The sequence below is a fragment of the Apodemus sylvaticus genome, chromosome 9 (assembly GCF_947179515.1).
Source record: "Apodemus sylvaticus chromosome 9, mApoSyl1.1, whole genome shotgun sequence".
Classification (NCBI taxonomy): domain Eukaryota; kingdom Metazoa; phylum Chordata; class Mammalia; order Rodentia; family Muridae; genus Apodemus; species Apodemus sylvaticus.
The window spans coordinates 5,159,380-5,181,202 of NC_067480.1; the positions used below are offsets into that span (position 1 = coordinate 5,159,380).

General features: G+C 40.6%; 1 protein-coding gene across 1 annotated transcript in view; it reads right to left on the reverse strand.

Annotated features, from left to right (window-relative positions):
• L3mbtl4 (L3MBTL histone methyl-lysine binding protein 4) overlaps positions 1–21,823 on the reverse strand; it is a 337,842-nt gene that overhangs the window by 286,943 nt on the left and 29,076 nt on the right. The window contains exons 5-7 of the mRNA XM_052193353.1: positions 21,705–21,796; positions 19,950–20,104; positions 18,242–18,318 (exon numbers count right to left, since the gene is read on the reverse strand). Of these exons, the coding sequence (XP_052049313.1) occupies positions 18,242–18,318; positions 19,950–20,104; positions 21,705–21,796 (324 nt within the window). The remainder of the gene's footprint in view (positions 1–18,241; positions 18,319–19,949; positions 20,105–21,704; positions 21,797–21,823) is intronic.

The following is a 21,823-nucleotide window of genomic DNA, read 5'->3' on the forward strand; positions in this document are numbered from 1 at the left end:
GCTGAAGGTTGTCTCAAGGAAAGGAAATCATCTTGCTTTTTGTCTTTAGTGTAATAGCAATAGAAACTGTAGCTTAGCAATTGGAAGTGTATCAGTGAAATGATGTTGCTTTTTATTGTCACATGTTTACAAATGGTCTTCTATGTCTCCTTTACACCCTTCAGGTTATCTAGAACCCATGATACTCTCCCTAAGCACCTCAGGCAACAACACAGATCAATTCATATCATTCTGCTGTCAAAGCTTTAATTGTCTCTGCAAGTGCATAAGCTTTGGCAAATAAACGAAACGTCCTTTTTTTGTCTGTAATGGAAGACATAAAATCTTATGACCTATAAACATGAACATATTTATGTTGAAAATCCATAAACATATATAATGTTGGAAAGATTTGCTTTCAGTAAAATAATTCTGACCAATAAAGTTTGGAACTAACTGCTACGACAAACAAACCAATAAATCGGATAATGTGTAATTTTACTTATATTGTTCTATGCTTAAACATGAAACATATGTGTGCATAAAGAATCTCTAATCCAAATCTTACATAATTTACACGATGTAAAACATTTTGTCTTGAATATCCTTACTTTTCCATCTATTCTGAGAGACGACCTTGTTGAGTCTGTATCCTCAATTCAGAGTCATTTGCCTTCATAGTTACAGATTGTTCCCTGCTTGTCTGGCTTTTAGATTTGTGGTGATGGGTGTGAGGTTATTTTGGTATTCATGCTTTGTAGATGAGTTCTCATTTTTCTTTTATTACTAAGTGTGTGTGTGTGTGTGTGTGTGTGTGTGTGTGTGGTGTTCTTTGTATTTTTCAAATCTTGACTGTAACAGTGTACTGAAGAATTTCTATCCTGTTGTATGGAGTTGGGGCTATAAATGCCTCTGATGATTGGAAATCTAATTCATTCCCTAGGGTAGGTAAAATTTCTGCTATAATTTCATTAAATGGTGAAATTTTGACTTTTGACTTTATCTCTATCAAATTCTGTCTTCTACTCCACAGACTCCAGGTTTGGCCTCTGAAATGTGTTCACAGAATCCATAGAAATCTTGGTTGCACTCCTTAAGATTTCCTTATAGATTTCGGATTATACACTTGCTTCAGCTTTGGCCCCCATCTTGAGATTGTCCTTCAAGGTCACTCTGGTGACGGGTTCCTCTCTGACTGACCATGTTTTTAACCCAGTCACTCTCTTTGGCTTGTTCTCAATGCTTCACATTTCTTACTGAATTTGTCTTCCATATTTTGTGCTTTTTTATGCAACTTACTATTTTTGTCACCATGGAGATGGTCTTCTCAAGGTTTTAGATAGATTACCTTAGTCTATGCATCTGGATTTTAGACTACTATGTGGCCATTAATCTGAATTCTTTCTCAGATATTTCTGTTGTCTCTGTGACTCTGAATTCTGTTGCAGGGGAGCTGGGTAGTTGAGGATGGATCATGGTGAGTAATTATGTTGCTGGTGTTCTTTTATCTCTAGATAAATTAGACTGATTTGTCTTCTGGTTACAACTCACCCTTCTTCCAACTCTATTTCTTTGTCATGACTCCTATAACTCCTCCTAGAGGGAAGTCTGCACTAAATCCAGCTGTGGATACTGGAAAATCTTGTCACTGGTTCCTGGCTTGGGTCTCAGAGTTGATGCTGTTTTGAGAAGGTGACATCAGTGCTTCCTGTGAAGCTACATGTTGACTACCAGAATGTCTCAAGAGAGTCAAATCCCCATCACACAATGAGCATCATAACCAGTTGGGTCTAAAATCATATTTCTAGCCCCACAATGATTTCTATGAGAACTGGAGTAAAAAAAAAAAACCTAGAAAGTTATGCTCACCAGTGCAATAATGGAACAAATGTTATTGGCACTTAGTAGAAATACATAGCCCAGCTATAAATCTGAGCAAGAACCTTCTTTTGGGAGTTTACAGGCCACAGAAGTGACTCTAAGGTTATTTTGCTAGATGAGCAACATAGTATTGAACTACCCTCTGAATTTGTGTGTCTATTCCCACCTACTAATGCAGCTCTCAGGCTTCCGCAAAGAATCCTTTTTATGTCGTAAAAGATAAAATTCTCAACCATCAATGAGATGTTTATATCACACGCCCATCTCCAAAAGATCTGGTAGCATCAAGGAAAAGCAAGGAGACATTCAGAGCCAAGAGTAGGGAAGAGTGAGGTGGAATGGTGTCTCATAGGCATGAAAACACCAAGTACTTATAAATGACTGCAGCTGCAGCTGTCTGCCTTGCTGATACTATTCCAGCATGGGGTAGGATTTTTCATGGATCTTCAACCCTAGCTGAGGAGCTACACATAGTTGGTGGCTGCTGATAGAAGAGGAGTCAGTTTGGTTTAGGGGATTATTCACTGGTTCAGTTTCATTTAGTCTATGGTAGGTCATCTGTGCTACAGTGAATGGCCAAATCCACATGACAACAAGGATAGTAAAATTCAATTGGCTATCAAAAAATGAGAGGATGAGAGGGAAAAACATATAAAGTTAGGAAGGGGTGGCTAGCTGGAGGATAGTTCTAAGGGGAGGTAGAGAAAAAGGATGCAGTTTTTAACATTCAACCAATAGACAGAAGCTCCTGACCCCTGTGGTTGAATTAGGGGAACACTAGAAGAAGCTGAGGAAGAGGGTGACCCTGTAGGAAGACCAGCAGTCTCAATTAACCTGGATCTCCGAGATCTCTCAATGCTGAGCCACCAACCAGGCAGCACACACCAGCTAATATGGGGCCCCCAATACTTGCCAGATCTGGGTTCAGTTAGAGAAGATGCACCTAAACGTCAAGAGGCCCCAGGGAATGGGAAGGTCTGGTGGGGTGAAGGATGGAGGGTGGGAACATTCTCATAGAGACAGGAGGAGGAGGTATAAGATGGGGAAAAGTCAGAGGATGGACAGAGAGGGGGACAAAATCTGGAGTGTTAAAAAACAGATTAAATAAAATTTTAAAAAAGATAAATTCAAAAAATAATAATTCACACACAATAATTACTTCTTGTAAGATTTGTCCAAGGAATACAAGATTGGATAGCATGAGAATCTGTGAATATGCTTATATCAAATTACTACCATAGAAGACCATCTTTTTTATTTTAAAAAAGGAAAGTTAGGCAATTTGCTCAAATCTACAGAGTATATCATATTTAATTGTAAAAGACTTTTCCCATAAAATTGGGTTGGAAAAGTTTTATCTAGTGGTATACTACAAGGCATAAATTAAATAAGAAACAAAAGTCACTGATAATTCTCAAGAATGAATGAAAGTACGTCCATCTGAATATGATATTATTTCATAGACCGACAACCATAAGGAATGCCCCAGTAGAATAGGAGAGTAATTCAGAAAAGCTTCAGGATAGAAGATCAATACAAAGAAACAAACTATATTTTAATATTAACAATAAACAATCAAAACCTAAAATCAATAAAAATTTCATTTACAACACCATAAAAAAGAATAGGCTCCAGAGATAAGACAAGAAAACAACAGACCATATGGATATGCCTAAAAGCTTTTCAATAAACTATCAGCACACTGAATCTAACAACACAATAAAAGAATGGAATAAAATAAAATTGGGTAGATTTCCCCCCAAGAATACAATTGTGATTTATCATAGGAAAATCAATCAATGGAATGATTATGGAAAGGACAAAGGAGAAAACTATAAAACCCTCTCCACAGATGCAGAAAGACATAGATTGGGTAAAGTCAATATGGGGAAGGCAGCTTGTTTTGCTTTAGATGGGAAGGGGGTGCTGTACTGTAGGAGGTGGGGTATGTACATGTTCCATAGATATTTATAAAAAGGTCTCAGAGAAAAGGGAAATGCTCTTAATCCAAGAAGAGATCTGACAAACTTAAAGGCATATCATCATATCAACAGTAAGATGTTTGAATCTTGTTCATAAGGAACAAATCAAGCAAGTTCCATTGCTACTATGACACTAAAGACATGGTATGAACAATTGGGCAAGAAAGACCAGCAAAAAGCTGCCAAACTGTAAACGAAGAATTAAAGGTACCTCTTATGACAGACAACACAACTGCATGTCTGAAAACCCCGTAGAAATGTTCAGAGACACAAATTACAGGTGGATTGAATAAACTAATAAATTTGCAAGGTAGAGCATGAACATACAAGATTAGATATATTTTCCACTTCCAAGATAAGAAATTATTCCATCTATAACTGCACCTAAAAAATAAACTGCCCAAGATAAAATTTAATAATATGGAACTTTTAAAAAAGTTGTTAACTAAAAACTTGAAAGCATTGAAGAAAAAAATTAAAGACAGCCTAAACAAATTGAAAATATCTCATCTATATGGATCAGAAAACTCAGCATTAAACATTGTCTTTTCCAAAGCAATCTGCAGATTTAATTCAACCCTGTCAAAATGACAAGTTTTTGCTCTTGGAAAAGCAAATCCTCAAATTCATACGAGCATTGAAAGTTCCCAATGAAGAAAACAGTCTTGAAAATTAGGAGTAAATTTGAAGAACTCATAATTTCTACGAACTGGATTGGAAAGTGGTCCTGGCACATGAATAGAAATATTGTCTATGTTCTTTTTGCATTTGTTTATGGCACTAGAACAGTGCATATTATAAGAATATTGCATATTATATTTGCATTTGCTTCATGTGATAGAAACTGTGACTTCAGAAATGAACCCAACCATCTACAGTAAATTTAGTCTCAAAAAAAAAAAAAGCAAATGCTTTGCAGAATATTGAAAGGAGAAAGAATGGTCTCTTCAGAAATAGTGCTTGGAAACTGGATAACAGATTCAAGAGAATAAACAGATCCCCTGTCTTCGGTCATGTACTGCGGTTCATTAAACATGAACCAATGACTTAAATCCACAGTTAATTTTTTACCTGATATTTAACAATAAACTATCTGACTTGAAAATAAAATTAAGAGCCACAAAAAGACTAGATCATATAAACATAATGTATTGCAGGATGCAGTGGTTTGAGAGTGAGCCCACCCTTCTCTAATGTTGTTAAAGTCACAGTCCCCAGAGCTATACCATAGGAAGCACTTCATCATTGTGAGGAGAGGTTTAGTGGAAGTTCCATTAGTCACTGGGGCCATGGATGCTTTGCAGGGAGCCAGCTGAGTCCCTCCTGTAGGCTGGTTTAGGACAGGGCCTGGCCTGCTTTTCCACTCTCTGCCCTTTCCTGCTGCACCATCTGTTTCTCCTTATCTCCTAACATTGGCCTCTGCTGCCCAACCTCCAACAGGAGTGAACGGACTCGGATGCTGTACTAGAAGCCTCCAGAACTGCACAGACATATTTTTTCTTTATAAAATTATCTTCCTCAAATATCCCATTATAGAAATGTGAAATCAATGCAAAAGATGATATCAAGACTGAAAATATGAGCTGGAAAGATGGCTCAGCAGTTAAGAGCACTCGCTGCTCTCCTAGAGCACAGGAGTTTGGTTCCCAGCACCCACTTCAGGTGGGCTCCTACCCACCTGTAAATTCATCTGTGGGAAATGAGACAATGTCTTCTGGACTCAGAAAGCATCTACAAGCATGTGGCATACACTCACACAAGACACACAAATACACACTAAAATAAAAAAACAAATCCTTTAAAAAGAACTTGAAATGAAGCATATAAAGTATAACATTTGCAAAGCACCTGTCTGGCTTCTATCGCAATACACAATCACCCACTCAAAATATACAAAGTTTTAGACAACAATAATATAATATTTGAATGTTGAAATTTTTAAAGGGGCAGTTTGAAGTGGATAAAGGACTTGAATAGGCTTTTCTAAGAAAATACACAAACAGCAGACAAGCGCTTGAGAAGCTGTCCAATGGGAGTGGTTCTTTAAAAAAAAAACGCAAACCCGAATAAACCACAATAAGCTTCTACTTTGCATCCAATAAAACACAATAAGTTTCTACTTTGTATCCAGCATGATAATGTTTCAGAAAAAGAAGAAAAGGAAATTTTATTCAATGTGTCCACATTGGGAAGAAAGACTAACACATCTAGGGAACTCCCCAAGTACATATTTGGGGTCCTGAAGTGAGATCAAAGTTTAAACAGAGAGTCAAGTGCATGCACATCTAAGTGGCCAGCATGTAGTCCCAGTCACCGCAACCAGTCTCTGGGTCTCAGTCTTTCTTCTGCACAGTGGTATGACATGCTGTTAGAACAGTGTGAAATCTCTTTCTGAGAGATGACTATGACTTCCCCTCTGGCTGGCACCTTATACTTCTCTCAGTATGAGATTATTTTAACCGTAAAAGCATAATATAGAAAAGGATGGCCAAAATGTGGGGGAGAAAATCCCATTTCCTGCAGGAAGGTAAAATGGCACAGACTCTTTAGAAAAGTTTCTCAGATAAAACAGAATTACCATGTGCAGCCTGGCGATTCTAGCTCCTAGCTATATAAATATAATAAAAGGAATGAAGACACAGGTAAAATGAGAAGACTAAATGCAAAAGCTTCCTCATTGTTATCCTGAACCAAGAGATACAATATAACCAAACATCCAGATCAGAGAGGCAGGCAAATATACTGTTAGAAAGCTCAGCCAGGAAGACCTGCTGATTACTCAGGAGACAGTTGCCACTGCTGTGCACTGGTGCATTTTGCAAGGTCAATCAATAACTGTAGTTTGCAATAGTACACAGCCAGTAAGGCCTGGGATGACTTTTCTTCATGAGGGTACACACAGAATCTACCAACACTAGGATGACGCTTCCAGGGTGATGGGATACTGGATTATTTGTCTTGTTTTATCACAAATCATCAAGTTCTGTGGGCAACAAAGAACAATAGCAATAGCCTGAAACTTTTTGGGTTAATCTATGGGCTCCACTGATCAACATCTTGAGAAGTAGCCTATGTCTGCCAGTGGGCTTTTAATTTTGGCAACCTATGGTATGTATAAGAGACATAACCTCTTTGTAGGTAAACTCAATTTATATCCTATTCTCTCTCTCTCTCTTTCTTTCTCTCTCTCTCTCTCTCTCTCTCTCTCTCTCTCTCCCCCCTCTCTCTCTCTCTTTCTCTCTGTGTGTGTGTGTGTGTGTGTGTGTGTGTGCATGATTCTTAGTCTTATCTATGCAGAGATACCATAACCTAGGCAACTCTTATGAAAAGAAGCATTTAATTGGGAGCTTGTTTACAGTTCGTTATCATCATGGTGGGGATGCATTGCAGGCAGGTGCTGAAGTAGATGAGAACTATATCATAATCCAGAGGTGAGGGGAGAGGGAAAAGGAGAGGGAGAAAGTGTATGTGTGGGGGCTATGCATAGGCATTTGAAACCCCCAAACCCCACCCCCAGGGACATGCTTCCTTCAGCAAAGTCCGACTTTCTACTCCATTAAACAGTACCATTTCCAAACCATTCAAACATATGACACTATGGGGACCATTCTTTTTTTTTTTTTTTTTTTTTGTCTTTTTTTTTATTTGATATAATTTATTTACATTTCAAATGATTTCCCCTTTTCTAGCCCCCCCCCCACTCCCCGAAAGTCCCGTAAGCCCCCTTCTCTTCGCCTGTCCTCCCTCCCACCCCTTCCCAGTTCCCCGTTCTGGTTTTGCCAAATACTGTTTCACTGAGTCTTTCCAGAACCAGGGACCACTCCTGCTTTCTTCTTGTATCTCATTTGATGTGTGGATTATGTTTTGGGTATTCCAGTTTTCTAGGTTAATAACCACTTATTAGTGAGTGCATACCATGATTCACCTTTTGAGTCTGGGTTACCTCACTTAGTATGATGTTCTCTAGCTCCATCCATTTGCCTAAGAATTTCATGAATTCATTGTTTCTAATGGCTGAATAGTACTCCATTGTGTAGATATACCACATTTTTTGTATCCACTCTTCTGTTGAGGGATACCTGGGTTCTTTCCAGCATCTGGCAATTATAAATAGGGCTGCTATGAACATAGTAGAGCATGTATCCTTATTACATGGTGGGGAATCCTCTGGGTATATGCCCAGGAGTGGTATAGCAGGATCTTCTGGAAGTGAGGTGCCCAGTTTTCGGAGGAACCGCCAGACTGCTTTCCAGAGTGGTTGTACCAATTTGCAACCCCACCAGCAGTGGAGGAGTGTTCCTCTTTCTCCGCACCCTCTCCAACACCTGCTGTCTCCTGAATTTTTAATCTTAGCCATTCTGACTGGTGTAAGATGAAATCTTAGGGTTGTTTTGATTTGCATTTCCCTAATGACTAATGAAGTGGAGCATTTTTTAAGATGCTTCTCCGCCATCCGAAGTTCTTCAGGTGAGAATTCTTTGTTTAACTCTGTACCCCATTTTTTAATAGGGTTGTTCGGTTTTCTGGAGTCTAACTTCTTGAGTTCTTTATATATATTGGATATTAGCCCTCTATCTGATGTAGGATTGGTGAAGATCTTTTCCCAATTTGTTGGTTGCCGATCTGTCCTCTTGATGGTGTCCTTTGCCTTACAGAAACTCTGTAACCTTATGAGGTCCCATTTGTCAATTCTTGCTCTTAGAGCATACGCTATTGGTGTTCTGTTCAGAAACTTTCTCCCTGTACCGATGTCCTCAAGGGTCTTCCCCAGTTTCTTTTCTATTAGCTTCAGAGTGTCTGGCTTTATGTGGAGGTCCTTGATCCATTTGGATTTGAGCTTAGTACAAGGAGACAAGGATGGATCAATTCGCATTCTTCTGCATGTTGACCTCCAGTTGAACCAGCACCATTTGTTGAAAAGGCTATCTTTTTTCCATTGGATGTTTTCAGCCTCTTTGTCGAGGATCAAGTGGCCATAGGTGTGTGGGTTCATTTCTGGATCTTCAATCCTGTTCCATTGATCCTCCTGCCTGTCACTGTACCAATACCATGCAGTTTTTAACACTATTGCTCTGTAGTATTGCTTGAGGTCAGGGATACTGATTCCCCCAGATTTTCTTTTGTTGCTGAGAATAGTTTTAGCTATCCTGGGTTTTTTGTTGTTCCAGATGAATTTGAGAATTGCTCTTTCTAACTCTGTGAAGAATTGAGTTGGGATTTTGATGGGTATTGCATTGAATCTGTATAGTGCTTTAGGCAAAATGGCCATTTTAACTATATTGATTCTACCGATCCATGAGCATGGGAGGTTTTCCCATTTTTTGAGGTCTTCTTCCATTTCCTTCTTCAGAGTCTTGAAGTTCTTGCCATACAGATCTTTCGCATGTTTGGTAAGAGTCACCCCAAGATACTTTATACTGTTTGTGGCTATTGTGAAGGGGGTCATTTCCCTAATTTCTTTCTCAGCCTGCTTATCCTTTGAGTATAGGAAGGCCACTGATTTGCTTGAGTTGATTTTGTAACCTGCCACTTTGCTGAAGTTGTTTATCAGCTGTAGGAGCTCTCTAGTGGAGTTCTTTGGGTCACTTAGGTAGACGATCATGTCGTCTGCAAATAATGATAGTTTGACTTCCTCCTTTCCAATTTGTATCCCTTTGACCTCCTTATGTTGTCGAATTGCCCGAGCTAGTACCTCAAGTACAATATTGAAAAGATAAGGAGAAAGGGGGCAGCCTTGTCTGGTCCCTGATTTCAGTGGGATTGCTTCAAGTTTCTCTCCGTTTAGTTTGATGCTGGCTACCGGTTTGCTGTATATTGCTTTTACTATGTTTAGGTATGGGCCTTGAATTCCTGTTCTCTCCAAGACTTTAAGCATGAAAGGATGCTGAATTTTGTCAAATGCTTTTTCAGCATCCAATGAAATGACCATGTGGTTTTGTTCTTTGAGTTTGTTTATGTAGTGGATTGTATTGATGGATTTCCGTATATTGAACCAACCCTGCATTCCCGGGATAAAGCCTACTTGATCATGGTGGATGATCGTTTTGATGTGTTCTTGGATTCGGTTGGCAAGAATTTTGTTGAGTATTTTTGCATCGATGTTCATAAGGGAAATTGGTCTGAAGTTCTCTTTCTTTGTTGGATCTTTGTGTGGCTTTGGTATCAGCGTAATTGTGGCTTCGTAGAAGGAATTGGGTAGTGTTCCTTCTGTTTCTATTTTGTGGAATAGTTTGAAGAGTATTGGTGTTAACTCTTCTTTGAAGGTCTGGTAGAATTCTGCACTGAAACCATCTGGTCCTGTGCTTTTTTTGGTTGGAAGACTTTCTATGACTCCTTCTATTTCTTTAGGCTTTATGGGACTGTTTAGATGGTCTAGTTGGTCCTGATTTAATTTTGGTATTTGGTATCTGTCAAGGAAATTGTCCATTTCCTCCAGATTCTCCAGTTGTGTTGAGTACAGGCTCTTGTAGTAGGATCTGATGATTTTTTGGATTTCCTCAGTTTCCGTTGTTATGTCTCCCTTTTCATTTCTAAGTTTGTTAATTTGGATACTTTCTCTGTGCCCTTTGGTCAGTCTGGCTAAGGGTTTATCTATCTTGTTGATTTTCTCAAAGAACCAGCTCCTAGTTTTGTTGATTTTTTGTATGGTTCTCTTTGTTTCTACTTGATTGATTTCGGCCCTGAGTTTGATGATTTCCTGCCTTCTACTCCTCCTGGGTGAAATAGCTTCTTTTTGTTCTAGGGCTTTCAGGTGTGTCATTAAGTTGGTAATGTATGCTCTCTCCATTTTCTTTTTGGAGGCACTCAGGGCTATGAGTTTTCCTCTTAGCACTGCTTTCATTGTGTCCCATAGATTTGGGTATGTTGTGTTTTCATTTTCATTGTGTTCTAAAAAGTCTTTAATTTCTTTCTTTATTTCTTCCTTGACCAAGGTGTCATTGAGTAGAGTATTGTTCAATTTCCACGTGTATGTGGGTTTTCTGTTGTTTCTGTTGCTATTGAAGACCACTTTTATTCCATAGTGATCAGATAGGAGGCATGGGATTAGTTCTATCTTTTTATATTTGTTGAGGTCTGTCTTGTGACCAATTATATGGTCGATTTTGGAGAAGGTACCATGAGGTGCTGAAAAAAAGGTATATTCTTTTGTTTTAGGATAGAATGTTCTATATATATCAGTTAAATCTAATTGGTCCAAAGCTTCAATTAGTTTCATTGTGTCCTTGTTTAGTTTCTGTTTTCCTGATCGGTCCATTGAGGAAAGTGCAGTGTTGAAGTCACCCACAATTATTGTGTTAGGTGCAATGTGTGCTTTGAGTTTTAATAAAGTTTCTTTTATGAAAGAGGGTGCCCTTGCATTTGGAGCATAGATGTTCAGGATTGAGAGTTCTTCTTGTTGTATTTTTCCTTTGACCAGCAAGAAGTGTCCCTCAGAGTCTCTTTTGATGACTTTGGGTTGAAAGTCAATTTTATCTGATATTAAAATGGCTACTCCAGCTTGTTTCCTGAGACCATTTGCTTGTAAAATTGTCTTCCAGCCTTTTACTCTAAGGTAGTGTTTGTCTTTGACCCTGAGGTGTGTTTCCTGTAAGCAGCAAAATGTAGGGTCCTGTTTACGTATCCAGTCAGTTAGTCTGTGTCTTTTTATTGGGGCATTGAGTCCATTGATGTTAAGAGATATTAAGGAATAGTGATTGTTACTTCCTATCATTTTTGACGTTATTTTTTAAATTTGATTGCTTAACTTCTTTTGGGTTTGATGAAAGGTTACTATCTTGCTTTTTTCAGGGTGGAGTTTCCCTCCTTGTATTGGTGTTGTCCTCCTATTATCCTTTTTAGGGCTGGGTTTGTGGATAGATATTGGGTGAACTTGGTTTTGTCGTGAAATATCTTAGTTTCTCCATCTATGGTGATTGAGAGTTTTGCTGGATATAGTAGTTTTGGTTGGCATTTGTGTTCCCTTAGAGTCTGCATGAGATCTGCCCAGGACCTTCTAGCCTTCATAGTCTCAGGTGAAAAGTCTGCTGTGATTCTGATAGGTCTTCCTTTATATGTTACTTGGCCTTTTTCTCTTACTGCCTTTAGTATTCTTTCTTTGTTTAGAACATTTGGTGTTTTGATTATTATGTGACGGGAAGTATTTCTGTTCTGGTCCAGTCTGTTTGGAGTTCTGTAGGCTTCTTGTATATTCATGGGCATCTCTCTCTTTAGGTTAGGGAAGTTTTCTTCCATAATTTTATTGAAGATATTTGCTGGCCCTTTAAGTTGTAAATCTTCACTCTCATCTATGCCTATAATCCTTAGGTTTGGTCTTCTCATTGTGTCCTGGATTTCCTGGATATTTTGGGTTACAAGCTTTTTGCACTTTGCATTTTCTTTAACTGTTGAGTCCATGGTTTCTATGGAATCTTCAGCATCTGAGATTCTTTCTTCTATCTCTTGTATTCTGTTGTTGATATTTGCATCTCTGTCCCCTGATTTCTTCCCAAGGCTTTCTATCTCCAAAGTTGTCTCCCTTTGAGTTTTCTTAGTTGTTTCTACTTCTGATTTTAGATCCTGGATGGTTTTGCTTAGCTCCTTCCCTTGCATGTTTGTGTTTTCCTGTAATTCTTTAAGAGATTTTTGTGTTTCCTCTTTCATGAGCTCAGCCTGTTGACCAAAGTTCTCCTGTATTTCTTTAAGAGATTTTTGTGTTTCGTCTTTCATGACCTCAGCCTGTTGAGCAAAGTTCTCCTGTATTTCTTTAAGTGTTTTTTGCATTTCCTCCTTGTTGGCTTTTGTATTCTCCTGGATTTCTTTCAATGATTTTTGTGTTTCCCTTGCAAGGGCTTCTAACTTTTGATCCATTTTCTCCTGAATGTCCTTCATGTGTTCCTGTACCAGCATCATGACCAGTGATTTTAAATCCAAATCTTGTTTTACTGGTGTGATGGGGTATCCAGGACTTGCTGGTAGAGGAGAATTTGGTTCAGATGTTGCCATATTGCCTTGATTTCTGTTAGTGACGTTTCTGCGTTTGCCTTTTGCCATCTAGCTCTCACTGGTGTTACTTGGTCTTGTCAGTGCTGGACTCACCAGTGCAAGCTGCCCCTTCCCCGTTGGCCTCTGGTGCACAGCTTACACTCTGCACTGCCTATAGACAGGGTGCTGTTGTCCAGGCTGTTCAGATCCCGAAGCAGGCACCTGAAGGCTCCCGCTGGGGCCCGCAGGATTTATTGGAGCACACTGACTTCTCCCAGCTGGCCGCCCGGAAGCCCCCACTAGCCTCTTGAGGGACCTGGAGATGTGGCGGCCACCCAGGCTGATCTGAAGCGGAGAGAGTTGAGCTGGGGGCTTCTGCCTGAGGCCTTGCCCCAGATTGTGTCTGTGGACCAGGTGGAACCCGTGTGCACCCCCAGGGAGCTCCGAAGGTGAATGTTGCTGTGACCTCCCCTGTGCTCCGCTCACTCCGCTGGGCAGCCGATTTCCCCAACCGGGCTGGCGCACACTAGGTTAGCCTTGTTGCCTGGGCCCTGAGTCCAGGCAAACGCCTGGGAGGCCAAGGTCCGAGCAAAGTTCCCCTAGGGCTATGTCTGTTATTTGGGTCCGCCAGGTGACCCGGATGGCGGGCGTGCGCGTCCGCGCTCCCCGAAAGCACCGGGAGAGTCTGTTGTGCTAATAACCTCCTGGGCGGGTTGCCACACAGATGGCCCACCAAGCCGCCCAGTTCTTGGGGTCAGTCCTGTGCCTTTTGGGGCCTAGACCCCCGTTTTGTTAGCCTCAGGCTACGCTTGCTAGCAGTCTCTGCCCTCCCGAGCACTCTGGCTCCTGTAGGCAAAATGGCGGCGCGTGCACCGGCCGGGGCAAAAAAAAAAAAAAAAACTCCTGGCTGGGTTGGCACCCCAATGGCCACTCGAACAGCCCAGGGCCTGGGTGCAGGCCAACGCCCGTCTGGCTCAGACCCCTGCGGTGTTGGGCCTAGGATTATGTTTGTGTACCTCAGTCTGACCGATATCTGGAGCCCGGGATCAAGATGGCGGTGAGTCTCTCCTGACTGGCGGGCAGCCGAGTTCTGAAGTGGCTTCCGTGCAGCGAAAGGCTCCGCAGAACCGCAGTTGCTTGCCGCCCGGCTGGTCAGCGAAGGTCAGTGGTCGTGGGCGCAGGGCCTAACTGGACCCTGTGTCGCCTTGGTTCCACCGCTGATGGCCCTTCAGCTGGAGCAGCCACTGCTACCGCCGCCGCCGCCCGGGACCATTCTTATATTGCAAATTTCCTATAATACTGGGCTTCCATACAGCCTCTTCAAAAGTATTTAGTTCAAGTTATCATTCCTAAGTCTCACCCCCACCACACCACACCATCCACTCCACTTAAGGCTTGTTCACTGTTCCATGATCACCTTTTGCTTTTTATACCACCCGCATTCTATCCCCTTTCCATGAGATTCCATTTGTAGCCCTTTCTTGGACTTCTATAGGTATTCTAATTCAAAGCTAGCTTGTACATATGAAAGAAAACACACAGCATTTGTCTTTCTGGGTCAGGGATACCTCACTCAGGATGATTATTCCAAGCTCCATCTATCCACCTCTGTTTCTCATAATTTCATTTTTCTTTGGAGCTGAGTAATATTTCCTTATGTGCATGCACCACCCTTTTCATTCTCCATTGGTGGATACCTGACTTGTTTCCATTTCCTGGCTATTGTGAACATGGATGAAGACAGTGTCTCTACAGTAGGATACAGAGTCCTTTGGGAGTATGGCGGATCATATGGTAGACCTATCTCTAGCCTCTTGAGCAACCTCCACATTGATTTCCACAATGGCCACACCAGCTTCCATTTCCCACCAGTGGTGAATAAGCATACCAAGGTTTTTAACAGGACTCTCAGAGTTCCAGGGACAAAAGCAAGAATTGGCAACTTCAAGTCTTCCATACAACAGCAAAATCAACAAACAAGAGATAAGTTAGCTCTGCCTGTGTTATCTGCCAGTTTGTGATGTCTTCAGCAACAGCCAATTTCAATCAAATTGTGCCGGATGGCTGGCAGCACCACCTGCAGCTACTATATTTGGGGTGGTATCTGGGACACTTTTGGACAACAACTCAAAAGGATGCAATCTAGTTATGACACTGGGTGTTATCAGTGCTTATGATATCTACTTGGGATACCCTCTCCCCCATTATGAGATGACTTTATTTAAATTTCTTTCATGTTTGTATGTATTTTACAGAGCTTCTTCATTAGTGTGCTTTCCATGGCCATTGATCTAAGTTATCTCTCTCTATATTCCATCCTCTGCCTTCCCACTCTTTACTTTTTATTCCTCTCCTTTTAATTTCCTATCTATACCCCTATTACACTGTATTTTATTTCCTCTTCCATGAGAAATCCTCCCTCGTGTTCCTTATTAGCTAAGCAATCAGTGCTTCAAAGGGATGTCACATGACCTAAACCTTAAAAGTGAACACCCACAAAGCAGGAAACAGAAATGTTTGACCCGGGTTTCCTCAGCCAGGGTGCTTGTTGCTATCTCTGTTCATTTACTTGTACATTTTATAATTTTATTTTTCCTAGTATCTGAATAATATTCCACTGTGTAAATGGACTCCATTTTTATTTTCAATAGACAGACACCTTGGCTAGTTCCAATTTCAGGCTATTGTGAATAGGGAAGCAATATACACAGATAAGCAAATATTTCTGTCGTACAATGTATAGTCCTTTGGGTTCTATCCAATGATCTACCTAGCATTCAACTGGAAGTCACATGTCTACCGGATAGCATTCATAGTGCTGGAAGTTGCTACTCATGCTACCAAGGAAGAGGGAAATCATCAATAGCACCCAGCTACGAACCCTGCTAGCTGTCATAACGACCTGCCTGAAAGACGCTCACTGGTGCAGACATGGCTCTTGGGAGAGTAACAACCATGTTTTAATTGAATTAAAGCTCCTTCCATGAGGCAGAACCCATACTTTACACTGATAATGAGGCCAAGAACCCAAAAGAAGACAGGTCACAGGCCTAGGGCATCACTTACTACTATTATTCTATAAAGGAAAACAGCAGTAAGATGGCATTGCTGGGCCCATTGTTCAATCTCATCATTGGAGCTTCCTCCTGCAGTTGGTGGTAATTACCACAGAGACCCCCAACTGGACCACAAGCAGAGAGTGAGACACTTTGAGACACTTTGAAGCAGTTGCCTCTTGTGGGATGCCTTTATCACTCCTGTGGAGAGTGAAAGGATTGTAGGATCTAAAGGTATTTGCTGACTCCAAACAAACAACACTTCCCAAGGAAGAGCCCACAGAGACTGTGACAACATGGACAGGACCTGGACAAGCTCAAGCCACACAAAACACCCAGCTATATGGACAGAGGTAGACTCAAACTCCTATCCTTAGACAAGAAGCTATGTACAGTTGGTAGTTTCTAGGAGAAGAAAGTCAGTTTTCTTCAATAGAGACCATGGATATGTCAAAACACTCTAGCACAGGCCCCAGGCCCAAAAATTAAGCAACACAAATTGGAGTCCATGATTTTTAGTGTGTGTGTGTGTGTGTGTGTGTGTGTTAAGATAGTGAAGTTGGATTGGTAGTGGGGGGAAGGAAATAATCCAAACCACACTGAAGCATACTTCACCTCAGCGGCAGTGAGCACCAGCAAGAAAACAAACAGAAAATGCATGCAGCAACATGAGACAGAGGAGCCCTCGTTCACTGCTGGTGGGACTGTGAATTAATGTTGCCCATATGAAACTGTCTTTTACAACTTAAAAATACCTATATAATCCAGTATAATCCAGTCACACTACTTGAGAGCATCTATTCTGAAGAATAAATGTCAGCTTACAATACAGATACCTACTTACTTCTGTTTCTCAGAGAATCATTCAGTCTAACCAAGTTATAAAGTCTACCTATGCACCCAGCAAACAATGAATGGGGAAAGTGTTCTGTCTACAGACTATGAAGCTATGAAGAAGAATGAAGTCATGTCATTCGCAGGGAAATGGCACTGAAGGTCACAGTGTTAGGTTCAGTATCTGGGTCCTACCCAAAAGGACTCCACAGCACTTTCCTTATGATGTATGGAATCAGAGTGGGTTGGAGAGAAGATGAAACTAAAGGGTAGCTTTCTAGGGATACGGAGGCAAGGAGGCTTAAGACATAAGGACTGTCTAAGCCAGGAGTGCACCATCCCCGTTCCTGAAGCTACCTCCAAATGATACTCCCTTTCAAAGGAAAAGAGGCTATTTCATTTTTTTTCCTTACAGATCTTTTACTTATATATTATGGTTTCCATTTTTATGGGTTTTCTGTGTTTCTGAAGGTGTGTCTCAGTGGCTACATGTGTTTCCTGTGCTTTCCCTTGGACTCTTTTTTATTCTGTTTATTTGTTTGATTTTTTTTCCTATTGTGGTTTGCTTTTGTTTTAAAACTTTTATATCCCTATTTGTATTCTAATGAAAGAAGGAAAGAAAGGTTGTGCATTTGGTTGAATGTGGATGTAGGCAGGATCTGGGAGGACTTGGAAGCAGGAAAACCATAATCAAAATATATTATACATAATAATCTATTTTTAATTAAAGAGAGAAAGTGGTAAAGGTATGATTGTGACCTAAATACATTTTATTCACATTTTGAAATGTCCACAGAACATTATTTACTTTGTACAATAATATTAAGCATGTTTTGAATTTTTAAAAAGGACATAAAGATTTCAAATGTCCATAAATATGCATATTAAAATACAAAACAGCTGCTATGTTATAGATGTCATATCCTGTTTTCTACATTTATTCTTGTATATTATATATTGAAAAGAAAACAGATTTCTCCTTAAACATTTGTACTAAATATGCTAAAATTAAACAGTGTTTAGTTAGTTCTTTTTGCTCTTTCTGATATGATGGTGGGCGGGATTGAATCCAGGATCTCTGGCATACTAGAGAAGCCCTCTGCCACAATGCTACCCTAACTTATATCCGTGGTTATGCCATTGGTCCGGCTCATTGAAAGGTGTCTAGAAAGTCAGGGCATACATGAAGCCTTACTTTCTATATTTTTACATTTCTATACTTAACTCCAAAGTAAAAGACACTTAGTAATCTTACGATTTGATTAATGAATTATGTTATAAGATATACCTGGAAATAGCTAGTTGCAAATGCCAGTCCCTAGCAATGATATTTATTGAGTGAGCTAAAACTTATCTCAAGTTTTCAAAAGACTGCTCAATACATTTTACAAACAGATTCCATGCATGCTTTGGACACTTGTAGGGTGACGGCAGGTCCCAGCACTTTTATCCACTCACTAAACAATGAAATATTGTTACCATGATAGGGGAAAGATGTGACTATCTACTCACACAGAGATGACTTCAAAGAATATGAAGTCTGCTCACCTTGGGGTGTGACCAGAGTTCTTCCGTTCTCCTGACACCAACCAACTGGCTGGATACAAGGGCTGTTAACATCACACCTGCAAAAAAAACAGGATTGTGCTTACAGTCAAAGTACATGGTGTCACAGGAAGAATGGGCTGTGGTTTAAAAGTAAAATGTCTCCTGCATGCTTACCACTCGGGGCCCAGCTAACACCATTGATTGTGATGGTTGAGGGACCTTTTCATGGATGGCGTATAACTGGCCGACGCAGGACCAGAGGAGTGAGCTGGACCAGTATAGCCTGTGCCATCTTGAATGCTCAGCTTTCTGAATAACCATGTAGGGTAAAAGTCAGTCTAGAGTCCCCCAGCCACACACCATGTCCTCCCCTCCCCGCAGTCTCCTCCTTCGGGTTGGTCCTATTGAGATACCATCACAGTGACAGACAGGGACGAAGAGAACCAAAGGGTGATGGTCACACTGGACATAAAGAAACCCTGTGGAAAACAGCAATGTCACAACTAGCAAATGGCAGAAACAGTTTGACATGGTGAGCTTTATTCTGGGTGACTAAACTGCTCACTTGAACAACTCTCTTGCAATTTGAAACTGTAGAATAAATCGGGAAGGGGCACCATGGTGCTGACAGAGGTGATCCCTGGGGGTAAATGTTTTAATGAATCTCTTCTGCCTGCCCATACTACTGACAAAGACAGCTACTAGCAGGGAATTCCAGATGCAGACAGGACAGCTGAATCAGACCCAAGGTAGCTACATTTTCCTTCCTTTTACTTTTCAAAGGCTCTGTTCTAAGACACCTACAACCACTACCCTATTTCTGATTTTTAGTTCAAAGGGGAAAGGCAGACTCCCATCAGCTGTATGTAAGCTGCAGCTTCCTTGGGGACTTTTCAGTTGTTTGGGACTCACATGGGAAATGTGACAAAAACTGTTCATGCCACACCCTGTTGCATATTTCAGGGCTTTAGCCTTACAACTCACCACAGTCTGTTTGTGCCACACCCTATTGTGTATTTCAGGGCTTTAGCCTCACAGCTCACCACAGTCTGTGTTAGGAGTATGTGGCATACATTTTCTCTGCTTCCCACAGGCTTTCTCTCTTTTCTTCTTTTTAAAAAGACGTATTTATTATTATATCTAAATACACTGTAACTGTCTTCAGACACACCAGAAAAGGGCGTCAGATCTCATTACAGATGGTTGTGAGCCACCATGTAGTTGCTGAGATTTGAACTCAGGACCTCCAGAGGAGCAGTCAGTGCTCTTAACTGCAGTGCCATCTCTCCAGTCCATCCGCCACAGGCACTCACTCCATTCTCCTTGGAGCTTTTTTGTGTGGAAGGCTTTGTTCAACACTTCACACACACACACACACACACACACACACACACACACACCATGCAACTTCTTAAGCTCCTTTTCTTAAATTTACTTCTATTACAATCAGATAAAGCATGAGAACCTTCACTGGTTTGCTGCCATTGCTTCATGGAAGACACCATTGAATAACCACATAGGATGGGGAAAATAGGGGCAGAGGGAGGCTGCTTTTTAATTCAATAATCCACGTGGAAGAGAGGCAGGGGAAACGCCAACTGAAAAAGTTCTTGACGTGAGCTATTGTGAAAACGCTTGCAGCACTGGTAAGATGACTTCTGAATCCTAAGTACGGAGTGCTCAAAGCACATGCATCCTGAAGTCTCACCAGTAATCAAAGCTATCATCCCAGCTGTCTAAATGCACCCGTACGCGGTCTTCCACAATGTCTGCGACAGTTGCTACACACATCACGCAAGGGTTCCTCCTGTCCACAGCCTCCAGCTTCATCCCAACCTGAAACTCCTTTGGCACTGGTCCATTCTAATACAGCAACAGGGCGGGAGAAAGGCACAGAATGAAACAGGTCAACCAACAGGACTGAGCCACCATGGGATTTCTAGGTCATTTAAAAACCAAGGTTGACACAATATCAACTCTTACTTACCTGACTTGCTAGGAAGCACTTCACAGGGTCCCTACACTTATACAAGGACCAAGGATGCAAACTCCCCGCTCCTTTTTGCTTTACTTCTATAAGGAGATTGTCTTTGCCTTATCACCTTCATTTTAATATTTTCAGTTCTTAGAGCAATGAGAGCTGATTATAAGATCAATGTTTACTGAATACAGTTGCGTCAGATGATATAAGGTATCCTCAACTCCCCATAGGCTAATGAAATTTCCAAATACCACTCTTGGAAGTGATGAAGATTATGCTCTTTAGCATTTAAAAATTGTTTAATTCGGTAATGGGATTCAAAAATAGTGCTCTCTCAATATTTAAAGAGTGTATTCTTTTATGAAAAATTACAGCTACAAGTACAAATTATTTTAATGCCTGTTTATTTCTAACAGAACATGTAGATTATGGCTAATGTAACTCTTCCTTTCATATGAGATAGCTATAATTAGCCAGCCTTGTTGCTTTAGGATGCATACAATACCAGGGACTCCATGGGGGTCTGTCTGTCTGTCTCTTTATTATCTACACTGAAGCCTGGTTTTTTTTTATTAATTATCTTTCAGTGGATTTTATTTTTAAAGAAACATCATATCAGTAAAGTCCTTTTTTCTTGACAGACAAATTTATGGGAGATACATAATAAACACCTACCATTCATATCAAGACCAGGAAAGACAAACCTATAGAATTTCTGTAACAAGTGTACCAGGTAGAGGATCCTCAGTGGGTAGGGACACCTGGCTGGGACACCCAGCAGGGGAAAGAGAGGGTCCCAGAGTGCAGTCCGGGCTTCACCCCTGCTTTGCTTTCCCCAAATGCTGAGAGCAGAGAAGGGCTGAGCACTTAAATCTCACTCTCCATTGAAGGTTCTCTGAGCTGCTTGGGATACAGACGAGGAGTCTACTTTAGCTAAAACCTGGCACAGCATCCCAGAATTTAGTAAGGATGCTGGGGGAGGGAGGGTCTATTCTAGCCAAATCCACTGCCCACCACACACACACATATATCCACACAGAGCATCCCTGAATCTGCCCAAATGCTTCTTTTGTGTTTATTAGACTTAGACACATCTGTGATGCGCATGTAACAGAGTCTGTCTCGAGTATCTACTAGCTTTAAAACACCAAAATGAAGCTTAGAAAACTAACTTGCTGCAAGCAAAAGTGAAAAATATCCCTAAAAGATATTTTAAATAAGTTTTAGCAGGCTTAATTTAAATTAAGTTTTCTAAAGTATTTAATTGCAATGTTGAAGAAAAAAAGAAAAAAGAAAAAAAAAAAAAAGAAGAAGAAGCTATTTGCCCAGGAGAGCTTATATAAGAAATTAAGTTAGGATAGGTAAAGGTAATTAAGGCATTTCAAATTTTATTTGGATTATAATAGAACAGACCATAAAGCAATTTTAAGGAATTTAAGCTCAATGGAAAATAGGATTTATACAAAGGAAGAAAATACTCACAGAACTTCTGTTTCTGAATAATTTCTTAGGAGCATTTTGCAATCTACAGGCCTTCAAGTAATCCATCCAAACAAATTTATCTTTTCTATAATCTAAAAGAGTATACACTAGTCAAAAAT